The sequence below is a fragment of the Sturnira hondurensis genome, unplaced genomic scaffold, assembly GCF_014824575.4.
Source record: "Sturnira hondurensis isolate 20B ecotype Veracruz unplaced genomic scaffold, ASM1482457v3 Scaffold0008196, whole genome shotgun sequence".
NCBI lineage: Eukaryota > Metazoa > Chordata > Mammalia > Chiroptera > Phyllostomidae > Sturnira > Sturnira hondurensis.
The window spans coordinates 25,598,833-25,620,244 of record NW_028080827.1 but is presented as its reverse complement, the minus strand read 5'-3'; the positions used below and the strand labels follow the sequence as shown (position 1 = coordinate 25,620,244).

Sequence of the window (21,412 nt, the reverse complement as noted above, 5' to 3'; positions counted from 1 at the left end):
CCCTTTAGCTAACTGACCTTGACTCAGAATAAGCCCTCAGCCTTCTTTGTATGTTACCTATCCTTTGATCCTTACTGCCTGATGAGTGATAAGCTTTACCTGTATTCCTGTGCAAATTGAACCCAAAGCCCATTGAGGAGCAGGCTCCTGGCCCTTTTCCTTTGAGAGATTGGCCACCTTTCCCCCCCAAGCAGATCATGTCTAGGTAGACTTATTCTCATCCATGGCAGCCGGGCAGGGGGTGCAGGTTGGGGCAGACTCTGTGGGCAGAGCTCCTCCCAGTCTTAGATTCTATTATTCTTGTGAAGCAGTGGTCATGATTTTAGCAAATCTCAATTAGGAGACATGGTCTCATCTATTAAGGTTTTAAATCAACAAACCTGTCTCCCTACACAACTTATCTTTGAGGTCTATGTAGCAAATTGTGTGCTTCCACCAAATACATATATTGAAGGCCCCACCTACCACACGATACAATTGGGAGACGGGACCTTTGGGAGAAAATTTTCATAAGAGTTCATGAGGGCAGGGGCCCTCCGTAATTGGACTGGTGCCCTTATTGAGAGACAAGAGAGCTTGCTCCTCTTTTCACCACGTTGAGAGGACAGAGAGAGGTGGTGATCTGCGAGCCAGGAAGCAACCTCACTGTGAAGTCAAATCGGTCAGTGCCTTGGACTTCTCAGCCTCCAGAACTGAATCAGTTGTTCTCGTTTAAGCCACCCAGTCTGACAGTTCAATGCAGCAACATAAAAACCAGCTCAAATGAGAACAATGTCCAAATGCTATAGGGACAAACTACAGGATGGCCTAAATTTTCTTCTGGTATTAAAATGCATTATCGCATTGCATTGTCTTCTTAAAAGCATTGCATTGTCTTCTTTAAAACGTTAGCTAACAGTTAGGATTCTATATTGCATTAGAGATCTGTTGCAAAAGGATTGGCACTGAGTTTTAGTTTTCATAGCTATATCTTAGATGGGTACTTCTGGGGGATATGAAGTCAGACCTCCCATTCCAAAGCAGAATGTGCTAGAAATTATTCATTCATTCATAGCCCCCTTCATACTGGGGTTGAAGAAATGCTAGTAACCAGCCTATGGAAAGAAAATGGCAAAATACACCAAATTTCACAATGTGATCCTCACTAACGGCCTATCATGGCCAGAGCAGAACTGCCTCTCAGTGGGAGTGGTGGGAGCAGGGATGGGAAAGGTTCCCTAACTCTGTGTACAGATAACCTGGTTACAGAGGAGAGCCTGGCCATGAAGGGAGAGGAGGAAATCCTCCCTCACCTCGGACATCATGTTGCTGAAAGAGAGTGTGTGGAGGGGTTGTTGCCAGGCGGCCTACAGCCATGCCTTAGTGAATGCAGATCACACACAATGCAGAGGCATTTTAGGCCCTTTTGTCTTTATGTCAACAAATTTGCATTAGGCTTTGGACTTGTTCAGGGAAGGCCAGAACTGGGCCTAAAGAATAAAGTATGTGGAAAAACTGTGAAACCATGAAAATACATTTTAAGAAAAGTTTTCAGGTATAATACACAAAAGCAAACAAGTTTATCTTTAAAAATATCAAGTATCACACCCATAGACTATTCCTAATTATAATTACTTCTTAAAGCGACATTTGTTTTTGTTTACAAATACAGCAGCAGGTGATAAAACCTAAAGTCTCAAACAGATTGCTTATAATTCATAATACAAACAAATGTTTATGTCTCAAATCACATTTTAGGCAGTTTAACTTAAAATGCATAGACAGTTACATACATTAAATTTGTCATGGAGTCAATGCAAACAATAACAATATAAAAAAAATACAAAAAACCTTTATAGAGCACAAAGAAGTCAAGTCTACTTAATGGCAACAAATCAGCATCTGTTATCAGTGACGGGCAGTGAATGTGCCCTTACCCAGGGGAGAGGAGGAAAAACCATCCCATTGTTTGCATGCTGGAAGAGCTACACCGACAAGACTACAATCTTGGAAAACGTAATTTCTTACTTAAAAAAAAGTTATAGCATACTTTGCTCTTTAAATGCCTGAAGGCTGGTCTATAATTTCCACCAGCAGGAATATCAAAACGTTCATCTAGGTTAAACTAGTAATGGGTATACTGACGAATTCCGTAATGCCACCCCTAGACTATAAACCCCTCAAGGACAGGCATTCTCTTTCATGTCTGTACCTCTGGCATCTGGCACAGCACCTGGGTCACAGACGTTTAAGTGTTGAATGAATGCAGTTCTCAGAACTATTCTAGAGCCAGAAGCTTGCACATTGCTTTAATACTATTTTATTGGCAATTTTTGTTTTACTTGGCAGAACTCTGAAAATAAAAAGAACAGTGTCTTCATGCTAAATACTGCTCTATTAGATTAAATTATAGTCCTCCCTGACTGCCACCCACCACTTTCTATGCATAGCACAGTGTATCAGTGTGATTCATCTGAATTTAGTCTTCTACTTTTCAAAAACGTTAACACTGGAAGGTCTGTGCTTAGGTTTAACTCCCAAGGTTTATAACCATGGCATTTTAATAAAGTTGGCACTAGATTACTCAGGGCGAGGAAGGAAGACATGGCACTCATCATTTAAAAGTGTGGGCAACTGAATGATATGCAAACTAGGCACAGTATTCTTACCGAAACTTTGAGTAGAGCTATGTCCATCTCTAGTTTTAAAAGCTGTATATCTGAGCACAATAAGTAGCACTATTTATGAGGTACAATATCATGGGCTCACTGACCTTTTTCTCCTAGAAAATATTCCAATGTTCCATTGTAGTGGTGTGATAGACTGAGGCCAAAAATTCACATTTCTTTTCAGCCCTATTACCAATCTCTACTGAAAAGAACAAACAGTAAAATGAAAAAGGAAGGAGGCCTTTGGTAATTTAAAAAATGCCTTGTCTGTTCCTGAATAATCAATATGTAACTAAACAAAATGGTCATTCTCAAACAGGAAAAGGTATCATCAGGCTGAGCCCAGCAAAAAACAAGCCAAGGTATTTTATAAATTCCTTTAAAGCACCTTGATTCTTGAGAACTGAGTATGTGAATATAAGGTCTATATTTTAAATTTTCATTTGTCATTTTTAGGCTCAACATTTCAAAGTCTAACATTCAAACTCCAGGAGTACTGTTCTTCAATGTTACTTCAACTATCTCCAGCAAATTTATTTTAAAAATTCTTGCTTTTAAGTCCAAATGCCAGCATAGTCCATACTTCATACTCCTTTAAGACCAAACACACTTGGTAACAAGCAGTCTTCCATAAATGCATCTTAGCCTAACGTGACTTATTCTGACAGCAAATCATTCCCTTGTACAAAGAGATGTTCCTTAGATGCTTCTCCCATTCCTCCGTGGAAACTTACATTCTGAACTCCATCCTGAACCTAAAAATACTTTTTGCCCAGATTATTCTCTCAAGAATTGAGATACCTCTTCCCTGATTTGAGAAATGATGTTCTAAATAATTACAAAAATAAAAGCAAATTGTGTTCCCTTTGATTTTTACTCTTCCATTTAAAAAATCTCCCCAATACCATTAGGAAAGTCCTTGAGAAGTAAACTGCTAATAGTATTGTCTAGGGCACACGGAGCAGCATAGGTCACTAGCCAAGTTAATACACCCACTGGGAAGAGGAATTTCAAATCTTGTGTTCACGGTCCTTCCAATCCTTTGACAAAAGATTTTTCTCCGATAACACCCGGGCTCCTCAGTTACAGACTCCCAAACTTGCTCCCTCTTCCTTCTTCAGTCAAACAGTATCCTGTCTAGTGTTACATTTAGTATCACACACATCTAAAGCCAAAGTTATCATCCCAATGCAGGACAATCCCAGCAACTAAAAGGAGACATCTTTGCTGCCATCTCACTTTTCCTATCATCTTATGCCTTCAAAGTCAGCTGACAAGATACTGACAATTTAAGGTACGGCCTTCTACAGTGACCTGCCCTGTAAATTGAAGGCTGCTTTGACAACAGATTTCCAAAGTGTTGTAGATAGCTGCCACTTGGCCTTGCAAGTGAGTATAAGATAAAAAGACTACTTGTGCCACTACGTAAGGCTGTCTAGCAACATTCAACAGTCTGAAAATAGCTAAACAAATTAGTTTCAATTCTGGAAGCTTGAATTTATCATCCACTTAAAAGGGAGATTGAAATACTGAATGTTCCTCCCAAAGGTGATCATCTTGATTTCTTAATAGGAGGTAGCTATCAAACCGTTACATTGGCAACATTTGGCATTCTTGACATTTTAACTATACAAGAAATAAACTACTAAATACTTTATTTCTAAGCAAAAACAAGAGCTCTAGCATAAACCTGTCCTATACTGGTGAAGAAATTCACAATACACTTTAGTGTAACCCAATGGATATATTAAAAGTTTCAAAATGTTATTCTACAAGTAACACAGTCAGTTCTATCCCCAAATTAGGAATCTGATTTAAAGATGCCAAGAAACTAGTCGGACTATTATGGTGGTTACAAACAATACATTTAAGCAATACAATCACACTTCTTTAAACTCAATTGCAGAGAACTATACTTTATTATTTTCAGTTTTAGAGGATACTTTTTAAGGATGGCACTAATTCTACCTATTTACCTGTCGACAAATACAGAACTGAACTGTTAGCCATGAGCACTCTACAAACAGATCCAGGATACTGTGCAAGAGACAATGACAGTGCTTAACCAGACTCTGAAAGACAGACACATTATTTCGATCACACTTGTATAAAGAGAACAGTCATGCCTGTATGACTAAGGTTCTCTCAGCAGAACTGCTATATGTGTTTACGACAGACCTCTCGAGCGTGCCAGTTTTCCGTATCAGGGGGGAATTTAAGGGATGCAATCCTACAGAACTGAGGGAGAAGCAGCTACAGGAAAGGGGTGGAAGAGTGTTTTCTGGGAACGCAAATTACTTGTCACTATGAAGCAACTCCCAAGGTTTCCTCCAGTTTGAGGTTTGACACAAAAGAGAATTATTTCCTTCCTTGAGCTCTTCCCAAATCCATATGGACATCCCCATCTATTCTAAAGCAATACAGAGACCACCAATTCTCTAAGAGCATAATTTACATACATGTTGGCCTGCATTAAAAAGAAGTTTCCATAAATCTCAGATTTTGGAGCTGTTTGACTCATGTGGCTAAAAGTAAAACAAATCAAGTGAAACTCAAAATGCAAGTTTTCACTAAATTCTCAAGGCTAAAATGAACACTGCCCAATAAACTCAACATCTGACAATAATTACTGCCAGTTCAAAAATGTATATTAAAAACATAACCTCAAGAGGACTAGATTTATTTATTCTATGGATAGAGCAGCTCAAGATGTTGAGAAGCATCATTTGTTTAAGCTATGACATTGTGAATATTTTCAAAGTGTGTTTATTTAGGGAAAAAGTAATTATAGAAAAATAATAAAAATAATTTGCCAATGAGGTTGCAGAGTCTACCAATAATCCACAACATCTTAGATTTTTAAGTATGTAGTTACATAATTTAAACAAATCCAAAATTTGTTTTAAACAAATTATATCAAAGAGCTATTCAATATACTTATTTTAACTTTCCATAAAAACTGAATAAAAATCACATTTTAATGATTTACTTTTACATTTTTATCTGATTGTATCCATCTGATATATTATACATCCAAGTACAAGAGGCAGATATCTTCTGAGAGGTGCAAGAGTTGTTCTTTCACGAATGCCCTCTAATAGTGAAACCAGCAATTTTTATATATGCATTCATGTGCATATACATGTACTTCAAAAAGCAAAGCGTCATCTCTTCATCCATTAACTTAATGGTAAGACTGCAATAGAAAAAAAAAAAAGTAAACTTCTAGATTTTGTGAATGGAGTTTACTCCTGTCTGTGGTTTAAACTTATTGCTTAATAAATCCAAACAGCAAGTCATCTCACTTATTCTGGCATACAATCTACAAAAACAATTTTAAAAGAGAATATATATATATATATAACAAGAAGTTATACTAATGAAAGGATGTTTTGGGGCATTTAATTAAGACAGGCTCTTCAACTAAGATGTCAACCCTACTCCGGCTTGGCCGACAGACCATAAAGCATTACACATATTCAGAACAGTGGCAGAATATTGAGCTGAATGCTGCTCAGAATCTAACAAAACCTTGGCTAAAAACACTATGGCAAGTTGCACAAATGCTGGGCCATGCTGTATGTCCGCTGCTCTGGATGCTCTAAACATCTACATCTAGTAACCATCTCTCCAGTCTGTTTCTAAGAGAATAAAATTTGTGTATAAATGTTATACGCAAATATAATTAAACCATGAAACACCACTGATTATAATCATCTATGCTCACTAAAAAAAAAACAAAAAAAACTTGATTCATTTTGAAGGTTTGTTAATAAATTATACTATAAAAAATGAGTACACCGAAATACTGAATTTCAGTAACAACAAAAAAAACCTACCTCTATATTAAGCCAGATAGGCAGAGATTATTATTGAACTGTATTTCAGTGTGATGCTATAAAACATTATTGAGAAATGTTTTTAAAAAGACCAATGTAATGCATCTCTGAGTTTACCTCAAGGATGCTGTTGAGGACACTGCTTAGTACACTATGAAGTCTCTGGGGATCTTTAGAAAACTTTTCTTTCCATTTTTAGTCCAGGAGTACATAATTTCGTGTTTTCATCCTTTACCTAAAATTTGAAATTTACTTCACACAGACACACCTTCTTTTAGCAAGTTTTAAAAGCTTTCTCATCTTCTAGCCCAAACTGGAGACAAATCATCTTTTAGTTGTGCTTATATGACTACTAGGTGCATGTTAAATAACAAATTAAACACTCACATGGGGACCACCAGGCATTGGTGGAGCACCAGAAGGTCCTGAAGGCACTTGAAAAGGGTTATTGGGAGTGGGATAGAGTCCTGGTGTGGGATAGGATCCCGCAGGGGCAGGATATGGTGCTGGTGGTCCCCAGGCTCCTGGTGGAACAGTGCCCCATGGGACAGGTGGTGCTGCTCCTGGTGCTTGGGGAGGAGGCGGTGCAGGATATGGCCCTGGAGATGGATATGGCATATTAGGGGTAGGATACTGCCCTCCCATTCCTGGTGCCCAAGGTCCAGAAGACATGGATCCCCATGGACCTAATGGACCAGCTGCAGCTGGATCAGTGGGTGCACCATATGGTCGCGGAAGCTCTGGAAAGGGCATATTTGGTGTAGGATATGGCCCTGTGGGGCCAGGCCCTGGCACAGCTGGGGCTGGATAAGGACCACCAGGTGGGGGGCATGATGGTCCAGAAGGAGGAAAAGGTGCCGGGGGTCCTGGAGGTGGTCCAGTGGGAGGCACGGAGGGATACATTCCTGTTGCTGCTGGTCCAAAAGGCACAGTGGATGGTGTTGCACTTGGTGGGAGTCCAGATGGCACAGAAGGTGGAGCACTTGGGTTATTCCAAGGGTTGGAACCTGGCCAGCCTTGAGGAGGTTGGCCGGGTTTTGTATTGCTCACAGCAGAGGTTTTGGCAGGGGAGTGGTCAGGTAGCGCATCTGCCAACTGGAATACAAAAAAGGCACGTCTCACCAATCTTATTTAGGAAGAAGTCATACCAAACACGACTATAAATACCTATAACATCTTCCAAAGCCAAGCTGTTCAGTTTAAAAACAATTCATTTAATACAAAACCTGAGTGATTACCTCGAATATCACCCTTACAATGCAAATTCCTCAGAGAAGCAGAAGTTTTCTAAATACAACTGATTAACATATTGTGGGTTCGAATCCCAGCTTTACCTTAAACAAGTTACATACTTTCTCTGAGCTTTAGCTTCTTCATTTTCAAAAAAACAGTTTTAGGGTTAACTTGAGGCTTTGCATGAGATAATTTATGTAATGCAGTTAACACAGTGCTGGATATTAATTTTCAATGATTGTTGGCTATTATTAATAATATGAGGTTGAAAGAGAGAATACTTCAAAATATATTTTCAAATGATGTACATAAGTAAATTAAAGCAAATAACCTATCAAAATCACATACCACCCCCCCCGCCAAAGCCCAACAATCACAGAAAGCGTCTCTTTCAAACTGAAAGACTATGGCCCGCTGTTCAAACTATGTTGTTTTCTTAAGAGCTAAAAAACTTAAAAAGAATAAATGTATCAACTTACCGAAAATTCATCAGACATTTTCCTAAAAACAAAAACAGAAAGAAAGGAAGAAAGAAAAAGAAAGGAAGAAGTAATATTTCAAAACCAGCGTTTACTGATTCTTATATATTCTTTATTTTTACTTAAATGGAATCTTAATCATCGATGTAAAATATTGTCCTCTATGTAGGAAACATTTCCACAACAGTCCAGATGGCTCTATCAACCTCATCCCTTTTTACTGGCGGCACATCATACAAAAGTGACTCACAATTTAGTTTTACATGCTAACCTGGTGGCAGTTTATGTTTGTTTGCCTTTTATATTGTTTGAATGAATGACAGAGCAAACATATCTGAACACATATCTTTGCTCGCTTGTGAGTCTATCACCAGGAAAAAGTACTAAAATGTAAGAATTTCAATCAACAGGTAGTTCTATAAATTCCACCTCAAAAGTCCATGCCAATTTAAAAGTCCCTTGTCAATGTACACTGCCCACCTTTTCCTTTTAACTCTTCTTTACCACTTGGTATTTTAAATTTCTAAATCATTTTCAATTATGGTAGGCTGGCATCTTGTTTTACACATGATCTTAGCCAAAAGGCCAAGAAGCAATGAAAAAATTGGCATCTTGTTTTAACTTAGATTTCTTTAAGTAGAGCATCACTTATATTTAATATCTCATTTATATTTTTTTCTGTTAATTTCCTCATGTCCTTGGGCTACTTGTACCAATTTTTTAAATGGAAGTAAATTAACACCTTAAAATGCAAGGACCTTACGCATTAGACCAAAAGGCTCTGTCATGTGTATGTGTCCAGGATACAGAACATTTCCCTGGCTCCCGAAGGGCTGCTGCTCATGCTCCCTTCCAACCAACTCCCCTCCCTCCCAGCAATCCCTTTCTTACCTAAGTGTTTTGCTTATTCTTTGACTTCTTATAGATAGAAGACAGTATGTACTCCATTACCTTTGATAATTTTACTACTTAGTAACACACATCTTTCTAAAAAAATGCTTTGTGCGATAAGTAAGGACATTAAGCTAGCTCTAGCTCTGTCATTTGAGACAAAAAAAATTTATCCCGAGTTCCTATTATCTCTAGATCCTTTAAATGGTATTTTTAGACACTATAATCGGTTTGTTTTGTGTAGTCAAACTTACCAATTCCAAACTACATATGGCTTCTGTGTTACAAAGGTCTTGTCTGCTACGCCAAGTTTTAAAAAAATCACCTATGCTTTCATATACTATTTTTATAGATTAACTTATTATAAACTCTTTCTGTTCTTCCAAACAATAGTCACTGAATAATCTACCTTTTGTCAAATGATTTAACAAGCTGTCTTTAATACGTTCTACTGCTATTAACAACTACTATTTATTAAACATCCATGGAATAGGCACCATGCTAAGTGCATAAGCTCATTTAATAGCCCCAGATACCTACAAATGTAAATTTCATTACCAGCCCCAATTTGCAGCTGGAAGAAGGAGGCTTACCAAGTTAACTTGCTTAAGGCCACATAGCTAGTGACCAGGAGAGAAGGGATCCAAACCCAGGTACAGACTGACTTCAGAACTAAGCTTCTTTACCACCAGGCCACTGTCATTTACCAATGGCATTGTGGACTCTATTCTTTTCTAATGATCCCACCATACAATTTTGCCTTAATTATGGCAGCTTTAGTTTTTAATAAATTTTAACATGAGTTGCCCTCCTATTACTGTTTCTTTTTTTAAAAAAGATTTTAGTTATTTATCTTTAGAGAGGAAGGGAAGGAGAGAAGGACAGAAATATCAACGTATGGTTGCCTCTCGCGTGAGTCCCCTGCTGGGAACTGGCCTGCAACCCAGGCATGTGCCCTGACTGGGAATCAAACTGCGATCATGTGGTTCGCAGGCCCGAGCTCAATCCACTGAGCTAGACCAGCCAGGTATTACTGTTCTTTTAAAAATTATTTATTTATTAGTGTTGAAAGAGGAAGAGAGAAAAAAAACCATCAATTTTTTGTTCCACTTATTTATGTATTCACTGGTTGATTCTTAAAAAAAAAAAAAGATTTACGTATTTATTTATTTTAGAGAGAGGGAAAATAAGAGAGAAAGAGAGGGAAAGAAACATCAATGTGTGGTTGCCTCTCATGTGACCCCAACTGGGAACTGGCTTGTAACCCAGGCATGTGCCCTGACTGGAAATTGAACCAGTGACCCTTTGGTTCACAGGCTGACACTCAATCCACTGAGCCACACCAGCCAGGGCTCATTGGTTGATTCTTATATGTGCACTGACCAGAAGTCAAACCCACGACCTTGGCATATTGGAATGATGATGCTTCAACTAACCGAGCTATGTGGCCAGGACCCCATTTCTGTTCTTTTTTTCAGATTTCCCTGAATATTCTCATGCTTACCCTTTCCAGATCAATTTGGGGAAAGAAAAATCTGTTGGTATTCTGGTTGGAATGGCATTAAATTTACAGACTTATTTAGGGGACATATACCTTGTGGGAGATAGCCAACCTACTGAAGATATCCAAACAAAATCCAAATAAAAAAAGTTATTGGTGAAAATGAAAAATGTGTCTTTTATTTTACAGAAAAAGCCATACAGACTTTTTGGCCCACTCAGTATTGTTCAAACTGATTGTCCATATATGGGAAAGAGTTTTAAAAGTTTTAGTGTATTATGTTTGTAAGCAGTGAATTACTGAATTATTTTATTGTTGAAAGTTTCTCAGTTAATTCCTTGGGATTCCCAGGTAAACAACTATGGCATTTACAAAAATGTACTTTTACCTTCTCTTTTCCATAATTATACCTCTTTTCTCTTTTGTATCAACTAGGACTTAAACAACAAAGAAATGTTAAATAGTGGGACTAAGCACAAATGCAAAAAAGGTTGTGTTCCAAACTCTCTTGGGAATGCCTCTAATGTTTAAATTAATTCTCACTTTTAGTTTGAGATTTAAAAAAATCACATTAAAGAAGTTGATTTATGTCTGTATTTATTTATTCTTATTTTACTAGTTAAAAAATACAGAAGACACTAAAAAGATCTTTTGGCATCTAATAATAAAGTTGATCTCAGTTTCCCTCCTTTAAAACCTCATCAATAGTTAATTTTATATATAGATTGCTTAATACTGAACCATCCTTGCATTCTTAAGAGTTTTCAAGTATGAATTTGGTATCAATTCATAAGAAACAACATAAAGCCTACTAAAATTCACAACTACCATAACCCTGCTTTTTATTCAGAATATGAGAAAACAAAACCTGAGTGCACAGCAAATATACTTATTCATTAACTTCCAAGTTAAGGTTTGTTTTATATTAAAACATCAGTAAATTCTTGAGACTAACACTCGACGAATCTGTATCAGTGAATGACAAGTTTAAATTTCACATAAAACATGCTTTTCAGAGTAAGCCTTTCCTGAAACAGAAAATGGTTCTGTATCAAAGTTCGCATTAATTCTGAAGCAGAAAATTAAGCAACCAATTTAATTTCATAAGGTCTTGCTGTTTCAGAATTATTTTTCCTCTCTTTGTCTTTGAAAAACGTGTGTGTATATATATATTATGTATAATATAAAGTTAATTAGTCATAGAGTTACATCAAAATATAAATTATACCATGAGGTAATACTATTAAACAGATTCACAATTTCTTTAAAATTTTAAATTCAACAACAAATCCTGGAAGATAGAGGAATACTAGAATCTTGTTATAAAAACCATGAAGTCCTGATCAAAGGAACTGGAAATAGGTCACGTACTGTTCTATATCACTGCTCAGTAAAAGGTACCTGCTCCTCATGCCTAGAATGAACAGTGTTCATGTTAATTTGAACCATTACAATGTATATTTTGGGGGATACTCTCATCATAAAAAGGTAAAAAATTGAGCAGAACCTCAGTGTCTCAACAAAAGAAGAGATGCAAAATGTGAAAAAAAATTTATATTTTCTGAACAACTGTTCCCAAACATCTGGGTTATACTTATCAGTAAGATGAGGCCAATGTATCCCTAAACTGGCAAACAAACAAACAAAGATCTATAATCAAGAAAGATTTTCATTTTCTTCTTCCTGGAACAATCTAAAGCCATTCCCTCCAAAACTTCCACTACCACTTTATGGCAAGATCTATGCATTACCTGAAAAATAATCACTTCACATTATGAGCAGCAGAAATATTAATCTTAAAAGAGAACACAAAATTTCTTTTATCATATACCAGAAAAGAAACATTTCTATAGCTTCTTTGGCCTTTAGGGTAAAAAAATAATTCAATTACAGAAAAGTTCACAAAAGTTGAACATAAATTACTAAGTACTGGACAAGAAATATTTCAAAAGTCCACCAAATGTGGTGGAATAGTGAACAATCTGGGGCTTCTTGGCTATGAAACCTGGACATCAATCTTTCGAACTGAGACTCGACAAAGTCAAGCTTAACCAGAGACCATATTTTCATCTGCCAAACAGTTGTAATAACTCCTACTACTTCACAGATAATTAACAGTTAATCGTCTATAGAGTACTACGGGCATGTAAACTATATTAAGAGAAATCAGGATTATTGCTTTGATTTGTTTAGTCTGCAGGGGCGGGGGTAGGATGATGGTAATATATTGCACTGAAAGTATAAATTTAAATTAAAATACATGACAGTTTTTACTACTGGTTCTCTTACCTAGCTTACATTTGGGAAACTCAAGCAATTAGGGATTTGAAAATCTTTGAACATTCTAAATTTCTTCAAAATGTAATTTTAAAAAGTAATTTTTTCAGCAACCTCTTGTCAGCCATATTGTCTACATTTATTTGGCTACGTATGTGCTGGGCACTGTGTTGGGCTTTGGGGAAATGAACAGCAATGCATGGATTAAATGTTTCAGGAGTTCGGCGTGGTGGAGAGTTGAAACATTACTTGGAGTAAACCAAGGGAGTACTTCCAAGAGCTCCTAAGAGAATTAAGGGAGGATCAGGGAAGGAATCCTCAGAAGCGGTCCCTGGGCAGCCTAGAAGAACAATGAATAGGAGTCGGCGGGACAGGCCTTAGGGAAAGGAGAGCAGTTTGTACAAAACTAAAAGGGAGATAAAAAAGGTCTGTGTGTAGTGTTAGCACGTCAGATGAGCTGGAACTCAGAAAGGCATGGGGCCTCAGACCAAGGTTGGCATGCCTCTGTCAGTGTCAGCTCTCCTGAATGAACCTCAGTTCCTCCAACTGGGAGGAACTGGTTACCAGAGACTAAGTGGGACTTATATATAAATCAAGTGCCTCTAACAACAGGAAAACAGCGGGTGGCCTACAAATACGTTCTCTTGTCTTCCTTCGTATATAGGTGTGCAGCACGTGGTTAAAAGAGTGAATGCTAAAAGGACAAATGACTAGATAAAAAACCATGGCTCTTCAGGGCTGGCTCTGGACAAGGTGAACTCTCAAACCACAGCGGCAGAAGTAGACAGGAATAGTATCCACCTCACAGATTTGCAAACAAGTCTCTTGGGCACTGCCTGACATATAGCAAAAACTCAACAACACATCGCTATGTGTTGAGTTTCAAACNGGACTTATATATAAATCAAGTGCCTCTAACAACAGGAAAACAGCGGGTGGCCTACAAATACGTTCTCTTGTCTTCCTTCGTATATAGGTGTGCAGCACATGGTTAAAAGAGTGAATGCTAAAAGGACAAATGACTAGATAAAAAACCATGGCTCTTCAGGGCTGGCTCTGGACAAGGTGAACTCTCAAACCACAGAGGCAGAAGTAGACAGGAATAGTATCCACCTCACAGATTTGCAAACAAGTCTCTTGGGCACTGCCTGACATATAGCAAAAACTCAACAACACATCGCTATGTGTTGAGTTTCAAACTTTCAATCGCTATGATAGAATCATAAGCCTTTACCCGCGGTTCTGAACTCAGGAGCCTCTGAACTAGAAAGAAACGGTTCTCAGCTTGGCACAAAACTTACTTGGTGACAAAACCTGATCTGAGGCTATTTATAGTTTCCATGAATTCATACCTATCGCTGCATAAATATTAATCACTGGATTAGGTAGGGGATGCTGCCCCAACACTGCTGAAGGCGCATGTCTATGAACTTTACCGTCTCTCTAAAAATTTAAAGGTAAAATTCAAAGAGATCTGAATTCCAAAACACACCGGGCCCTGGATTCCGGTTGAAGATCTCTGGAGGAAGAGAACAAGCCAATCAATACCCGCAGCCCAACTCTGAGACACACTAGGGATGCCAGCAGCAAGAAAAATTTCCGTTTTTCCTGCCCAATGAACACTACTAAATAATGAGCTTCTGAAAGATTTCTGACGATCACCTTCACTTGTAATGAGGTTTCATTGTCAAAACAGGCCTTTAAGATCACCAGGTGTACAAGTATTTCTTCAGTAGTAATGCTATAAAAATGTCTTCGTCTGGGATGATTTGATGCTTCAACATTAGAATCTTTACATACTACAAACACTACTCTCGGTTTTCAGAGAGGAAGACGGTTCAGCTATATTTATAAGCTACCTTTCATAGTATGCGCTGACCCCCAAGACAAGATATTATAGGACTTAAAATCACCCAATGTGTTTGCCAGCAACTCCTGTAGTAAGGAATGATCGGAACGTTGTCACACTGTGCGTAATCTTAAACAAGAGCCAAAGATTCCTCGAAGTAGCTGTTCAGGCCTAGCTCTTTTTTTGTATTAGAAATTAATGAATGGGGGAAGTCGGGGCCAAGGGGCGCGTGGTTGGAAGCCCTTCAGGGCCACATGAACAAAGAGAGCCGGGACTAACCGGAGCGAACTGGCCTCGGAGTGGGTCGTGCCTGTCGGGCAATGGGTGGGGGAAGGGCCAGGCCCGCTCTCCGCCCCGCCCCCCCCCAAGCAGGCCTGACGTCAAGCCCGGAGAAACCCGTCTGGCGCTACCTCACCCGCGGTGCCTTCTCCCGTGGCCGGGGGTTTGTCTGAGGACTCCTCCAAGCCCCAAGAGAGAGTACGAGAACAAAAAATCGCTTGGTCCCCAAATAGCAACTCGAGGCTCCTCCGTTACTGTGCGCGCCTCCCGCTCCGGCGCGCTCCCTCTCCCCCCCTCCAGACCCTCATTAGCGCTGAAGCAGCCTCACCCAGCAAGATCCGAGGCCGCAGCAAGGTCTAGAGAGCAGCGATGGACCCGAAGAAACCGAGGGATGAAGAACCAAGTGCAGACTGACAGCAGCGGCGACGACTGTACCCACAACGAGCAGCTCCGCCTGGAACCGGAACAGGAAGTACCGGCGCAGAGCGACCGCCCCTGCGGGCGCTCCTCCCTCCTCCGCTGGCCCACGCGCCCCTCGAGCGCCCCTCGCAGGCCCCTAGCGGCCCTTCCAGAGCAGCTACTCGTGGTGCTTGCGGCCCCGCCCCCCTCGCCAAAGGGCTCTCTGGTGGGCGACAGGAAAGCTCCCAAGTTTTCCGGAGTTCTTAGCCTTCAGGGGAAACGCCTGTAGCTAGTGACGTTATGGGCAGCCTGGAGGAAATTGCTTAATTGTTTCCTGGAATGGATTGAGGGCAGGTTCTACACAGCCCAGGTCTCCAAGCGCGCTGTCTGCGGCTCAATTTGGGGACACGAACCCTCGCGCCAAAAATGGGGAGAGAAAAGGGAAGATGTTTGCTAATGCCTTGACATACTGAAGTTAACTAAACAGATGTCTTTAAAGGTTTTTTCCTGATCAATACCTCTTTCCCCACGTTCATTTTTTTTTAAGATGTTATTTTTAGAGATGGGGAGAGAGGAAGAGAAATATCAGTGTATGGTTGCCTCTCGTATGCCCCCTACTGGGGACCTGGCCAGCAACCTAGGCATGTGCCTTGACTAGAACTTGAACTGGTGACCCTCTGATTTGCAGGTCAGTGCTCAATCCATTGAGCCACTCTAGCCAGGGCCCCCATGTTCATTTTTGAATAAACCTTTAAGTAGTTGTCAGGCCCGAAAGATTGACACATGACCCCTGACATTAAAGAACCTACTAGCTAGGACTACCATAATTATATGGTGTGCAAAATATATACATATAATAGGTATATTTTGTGTAAAAGTATGCAGTAGTCTTATAACGTTATGTTAGCTATTATAGGGTCAATGGATGAGTATGTTGTTACAAACTTCTTAAACAAAGACCTCTCTGAACATGCAACACATCACACTTATTTACCACACTGAAAAATGAAGAATGAGCTATAGAGGAACTTCAAACACCTAAGCATGGAAAAGGCAGATTTTTGGGGTAATGACAATAGTCTGTGAAACCACTGGTGTGAACAACCTAACGGGCCCTCATAGGAGCCAGTCTCTTCCTTAGGAGCCACAAGGAAGCCTGAGGCAATAATAGTGTTACCTTTATTTAAAACTTTGATGTTTTACTTATTATAGATCTTTTTTCTTTGTATTCTGATTTTAAAGTGTTGCACCAAATACTATTTTTCATTATTGCATTTTTTGGTAAATAAATATAAATTCTGTGCCCAAGTTGAGCGCCTCCCATCACCCTAATTCTGATCTTGGTTATCAGTTACTGACAGCTTCCATCTTCCACCTTCTGCCATGCTCCCAGCCAGTCACTGAGGAAGAATGAAATTCCAGCCTTAGGTCATTCCTGTCCTGTGTGGGGTCCTACAGGCAACCTTTGGGCACTACGTCACCATGGCGCTTCTTTTAGAACTGCACTGAAGTCTGAAGCCCACCCATTCCAATCCTTCCATTTCTTTCACAGATGTTAGACCTGCAATGTGGTATGCAGACTTCACCTTCTTCTGTTCCCTTCATCGTTATCTTGCAGAGATATTCCCCACATTCCAATAAATCTCTTGCACATGTAATCACATCTTGACACCCGCTTCTGGAAGACCCGAACTGATACACTAAAAATGGAAAGGAGTGTATGATAAATTAGAAAATGTGTAAGAATAAAGATTTAAATTTTTTTTCAGATTATAAGTTGAATGTGTGAGTTAAGGACATACAATGTTTTTTAAAACAAAATACAAAGCCTTTGGATTCTGTAGACGAAATTTTAATTAAGGAATGAAAATTTATTCAGGTCAATTTATTTGAACTCACATCCAAGGAAAAAAAATCAACTTCAGGATTGGTGATAAAAATGGCAATAGTCATTTGGGTTAGGGGTGAATCTTAGAACCCTGATTGACAGGGGTACTATTAGCTTTGTGAATTTACTACTTAAACTGTGTATATTGAAGTATACTTCAAGTTCATACTTGGTTTATACAAAATTTAACAAAATTCTAGCAAAATTAGCATGATTTAAGTAAACTTCCTGGAATTTTATACTCTCTCTACTTTGAAAGCTAAGATTTGATTATCACTGCAAAATGATTACAGGCATACCTTGGCAATGTTGTAGGTTCAAGTCCCGACCACTAAAGTAAAGCAAATATCAAAATAAATCAAGTCAAATGAATTTTGGGGATTCCCAGGCATATAAAAGTTATGTTTACACTATATTATATTAAGTGTGCAGTAGCATTAGGTCCAAAAAGTATATACCTTAATCTAAAAATACTTTATTGCTAAAAAATGCTAACCATCAGCTGAGCCTTGGCAAATGTCACTGATCACAGACCATTATAACAAATATAATAATGAAAGTCTGAAATATTGAATTACCAAGATATAACACAAAGACATGAAATAAGCAAATGCTGTTAGAAAAAAAAGATGCTAACAGACCTGCTTGGCACAGGGCTGCCACAAACCTTCAATGAAAAAATCACAACAGTATCTGTGAAGTGTAATAAAGTGAAGCACAATAAAATGGGTGTGCCTGTATCTTTACTTCCTGCAAATGTGACCAATTTTTAAAATAACTTAGGCAAACATCAACTTTACATAAACCTTACTAAGAGCAGTAGAAAATCACAACTCTTCATCTGAATGCAGAGTCTAAACCGTTAAGTTAAAATTGTACTGTTTTCTCCATTGGCATATTTTACAGACTAAAAATGAATGTGAATCTTCAGGGTCCACTAAGGGAATACCTTGAAAACCTATTATCACGTTAGCACTTAACAGTTGTACAGAAATTATTTTCAAGTATGTTCCAAGGGTGACCTCTTAACTGAAGAATTAACCTTCAAAAGTCAAGTGACAAGTATTATCTACATTTTATATGCTGGGAAATTAAGGCAAATATTTAGGGCTGAGTAACTTATTTGAAATTAAAAAAATTAAGACTCTGGCTTTATGCCCTGGCTGGTGTAGCTCAGTGGAATGAACACAGGCTGTGAATCAAAAGATTGCTGGTTTGATTCCCAGTCAGGGCACAGGCCTGGGTTGTGGGCCACATGCCCAGTGGGGGCCACATGAGAGGAAACCACATAGTGATGTTTCTCTCCCTCTCTTTCTCCCTCCCTTTCCCTCTCTAAAAATAAATAAATAAAATAAAAAAACAGACTCTGGCTTCATTTGAAATAAGATTCACATGCCCCAATCCCTTTCCAGTGGGTTATATCCATTAGTCCACATTTCTACTGAGAAACTAATGCATTTCAAAATGTTCATTTTGTGTCCAATTTACTAGTGTATTAGAATAGTATAGACAGTCTTGCAGTATTGCTCATTTCTAGTAGGTCATTAAAAAAGAAACTGCTTTGTGCTTTCTATTCATTCTTTAGAAATAAAATGAATGTAAAACTGATTAAAACCAAAAATGTAAAGGTTTTTTTCCAAAGTAGAAACAATCTGCTTGACTTAAAGTATTTTATTTATTTGATCATTAAACTGCCTAAAACATAGACTATTTTAAGTTTCAGCATTGTTTCCCTTGAGTTATCTCCAGACATCTTACAACTATTGTAAATTTACTTTCCTACACAATTTGCTCTACCAAAATCAATACATAACTGATTTGACTATTTATAGCTAAGACTGACAAAAAGTATTTTTAATAAAAACTAAGCATATAGGAACTTCCGGCCAAGATGGAGGCATGGGTAGACACACTGTGCCTCCTCGCACAACCAAAAGGAGGACAACAAATTTAAAAACAAAAAACCACCAGAACTGACAGAAAGTTGAACTGTATGGAAGGCTGACAACCAAAGAGTTAAAAAAACATTCATCCAGCCTGGCTGATGTAGCTCAGTGGACTGAGCGCGGGCCTGCGAACCACACAATCGCGGTTCGATTCCCAGTCGGGCACATGCCTGGGTTGCAGGCCAGTTCCCAGCAGGGGACTCACGAGGGGCAACCATACATTGGTACTTCTCTCCTTCCCTTGCCCTCTAAGATAAATAAATAAAATCTTAAAAAACAAAACAAAACAAAAAAACATTCATCCAGACCTGTAGGAGGGGCAGAGATGGGCAGCAGGACAGAGGCCTGGAGAGGACTTGTGGCAAGGCCACGGCTGGTGGACTGGGGCAGGCAAGGCCCTGGCTGGTGGACTGGGGCAGGCAAGGCGGTGGGGGACCCACATCTGAGTGCAGATAAACCGTGAGGAACAAACTAGGGAGCAAGACAGACTGCGCAACCCAGGGCTCCAGCGTGGGGAAGTAAAGCCTCAAAACCCCAGACTGAAAACACCTGTGAGGTTGTGGCGGCAGTAGGAGAGACTCCCAGCTTCACAGGAGAGTTTGCTGTAGAGACCTACAGGGTCCTAGAACGTACACAAGTGAACCCAATTTGATTACGGGTAGCAGGGGAAGTGACTGAAAGCCAGCTGAGAGCTAAGCTGGCAGTATTGTTCCCTCTCAGACCCCTCCCCGACATACAACATCACAACACATCCGCATGGGTTACCCCACCCTGGTGAACACCTAAGGCTCTGTCCCTTACTATACATAACAGGCTGGCTGAGACTGAAAAAAAAAAAAAGGCCCAAGTGAAAGAACAGTTCAAAGCTCCAGAAAAACAACTAAGTGACGAAGACATAGCTGACCTATCAGATTCACAGTTCAAAATATTGGTAATCAGGATGCTCCAGGAACTCACTGGGTACTTCAACAGCATAAAGATGACCCAGGCAGCAAAGGCTGCATTATATGAAATAAAGAAAAATCTACAGGGAACCAACAGTGACAGGAAGGAAACCGGGAATCAAATCAACGGTTTGGAGCAGTAGGAACATTCAACCAGAACCAAATGAAGACACAAGAATTCAAAAACTGAGGAGGCTTAGGAACCTCCAAAACGTCTTTAAATGTTCCAATTCCAAATCATATGGGTACCAGAATGGGAAGAGGAAGAGCAACAAGTGGAAAACTTATTTGAACAAATCATAAAGGAGAACTTCCTCAATTTGGCAAAGGAAATAGACTTCCAGGAAATCCAGGAAGCTCAGAGAGTCCCAAAGAAGGTGAACCCAAGAAGGAACACACCAAGGCACATCATAATTACATTAGCCAAGATTAAAATGAAGGAGAGAATCCTAGAAGCAGCAAGAGATAAGGGGACAGTCACCTAAAAAGGAGTACCCATCAGACTGTCAGCGGATTTCTCAAAAGAGACCTTACAGGCAAGAAGGAGCTGGAAAGAAGTATTCCAGGTCATGAAAGGCAAGGACCTACACCCAAGATTGCTCTATCCAGCAAAGCTTTCATTTAGAATGGAAGGGCAGTAGAGTGCTCCCCAGATAAGGTCAAGTTAAAGGTGTTCCACATCACCCAGCCCTTATTATATGAAATGTTAAAGGGACTTATCTAAGAAAAAGAAGAAAAAAAATATGAACAGTAAAATGACAACCCACAGCTATTAACAACTGAACCTAACACAAAACCAAAACAAACTAGAACAGGAACAGAATCACAGAAATGGAGATCACATGGAGGGTTATCAGTGGGGGAAAAGATACAGAGAATAAGTAGCATAAATGGTAGGTGGAAAATAGGGGGAGGTTAAGAATAGCAAAGGAAATGTCGAAGCTGAAGAACTTATATGTATGACCATGGACATGAACTAAAGCGGGGGATGCTGGTGGCAGATGATGTGCAGGGGGGAGGGGAGTAAAGGGGAGAAAATGAGACAACTGTAATAGCATAATCAATAAAACATATTTAAAAAATAAACACTAAGCATATATTCATGAGTCAGGTCTCAAGGTTTTTTGTTTCATAGGAAGGAAGCTCTCTATTGTGTGGATCTATAAAATGATCCAAACTTCAGAGACAGGAAGCTGATAACTTGATTTATCTTCTTAATGGACTTGGCTCATGAATAAA

General features: G+C 39.3%; 1 protein-coding gene across 1 annotated transcript; it reads right to left on the bottom strand.

The window, feature by feature from the left end:
* Positions 1 to 1,537: 1,537 nt before the first annotated feature.
* MAPK1IP1L (mitogen-activated protein kinase 1 interacting protein 1 like) lies at positions 1,538 to 15,409 on the bottom strand. The gene is made up of 4 exons (XM_037054350.1): positions 15,325 to 15,409; positions 8,200 to 8,221; positions 6,875 to 7,582; positions 1,538 to 5,844 (listed from the first exon to the last, which is right to left on the bottom strand). Exons 2-4 carry the CDS (start codon positions 8,215 to 8,217, stop codon positions 5,833 to 5,835), a joined length of 738 nt encoding a protein of 245 aa, XP_036910245.1. The 5' UTR covers positions 8,218 to 8,221; positions 15,325 to 15,409; the 3' UTR covers positions 1,538 to 5,832.
* Between the last annotated feature and the right edge of the window lie 6,003 nt (positions 15,410 to 21,412).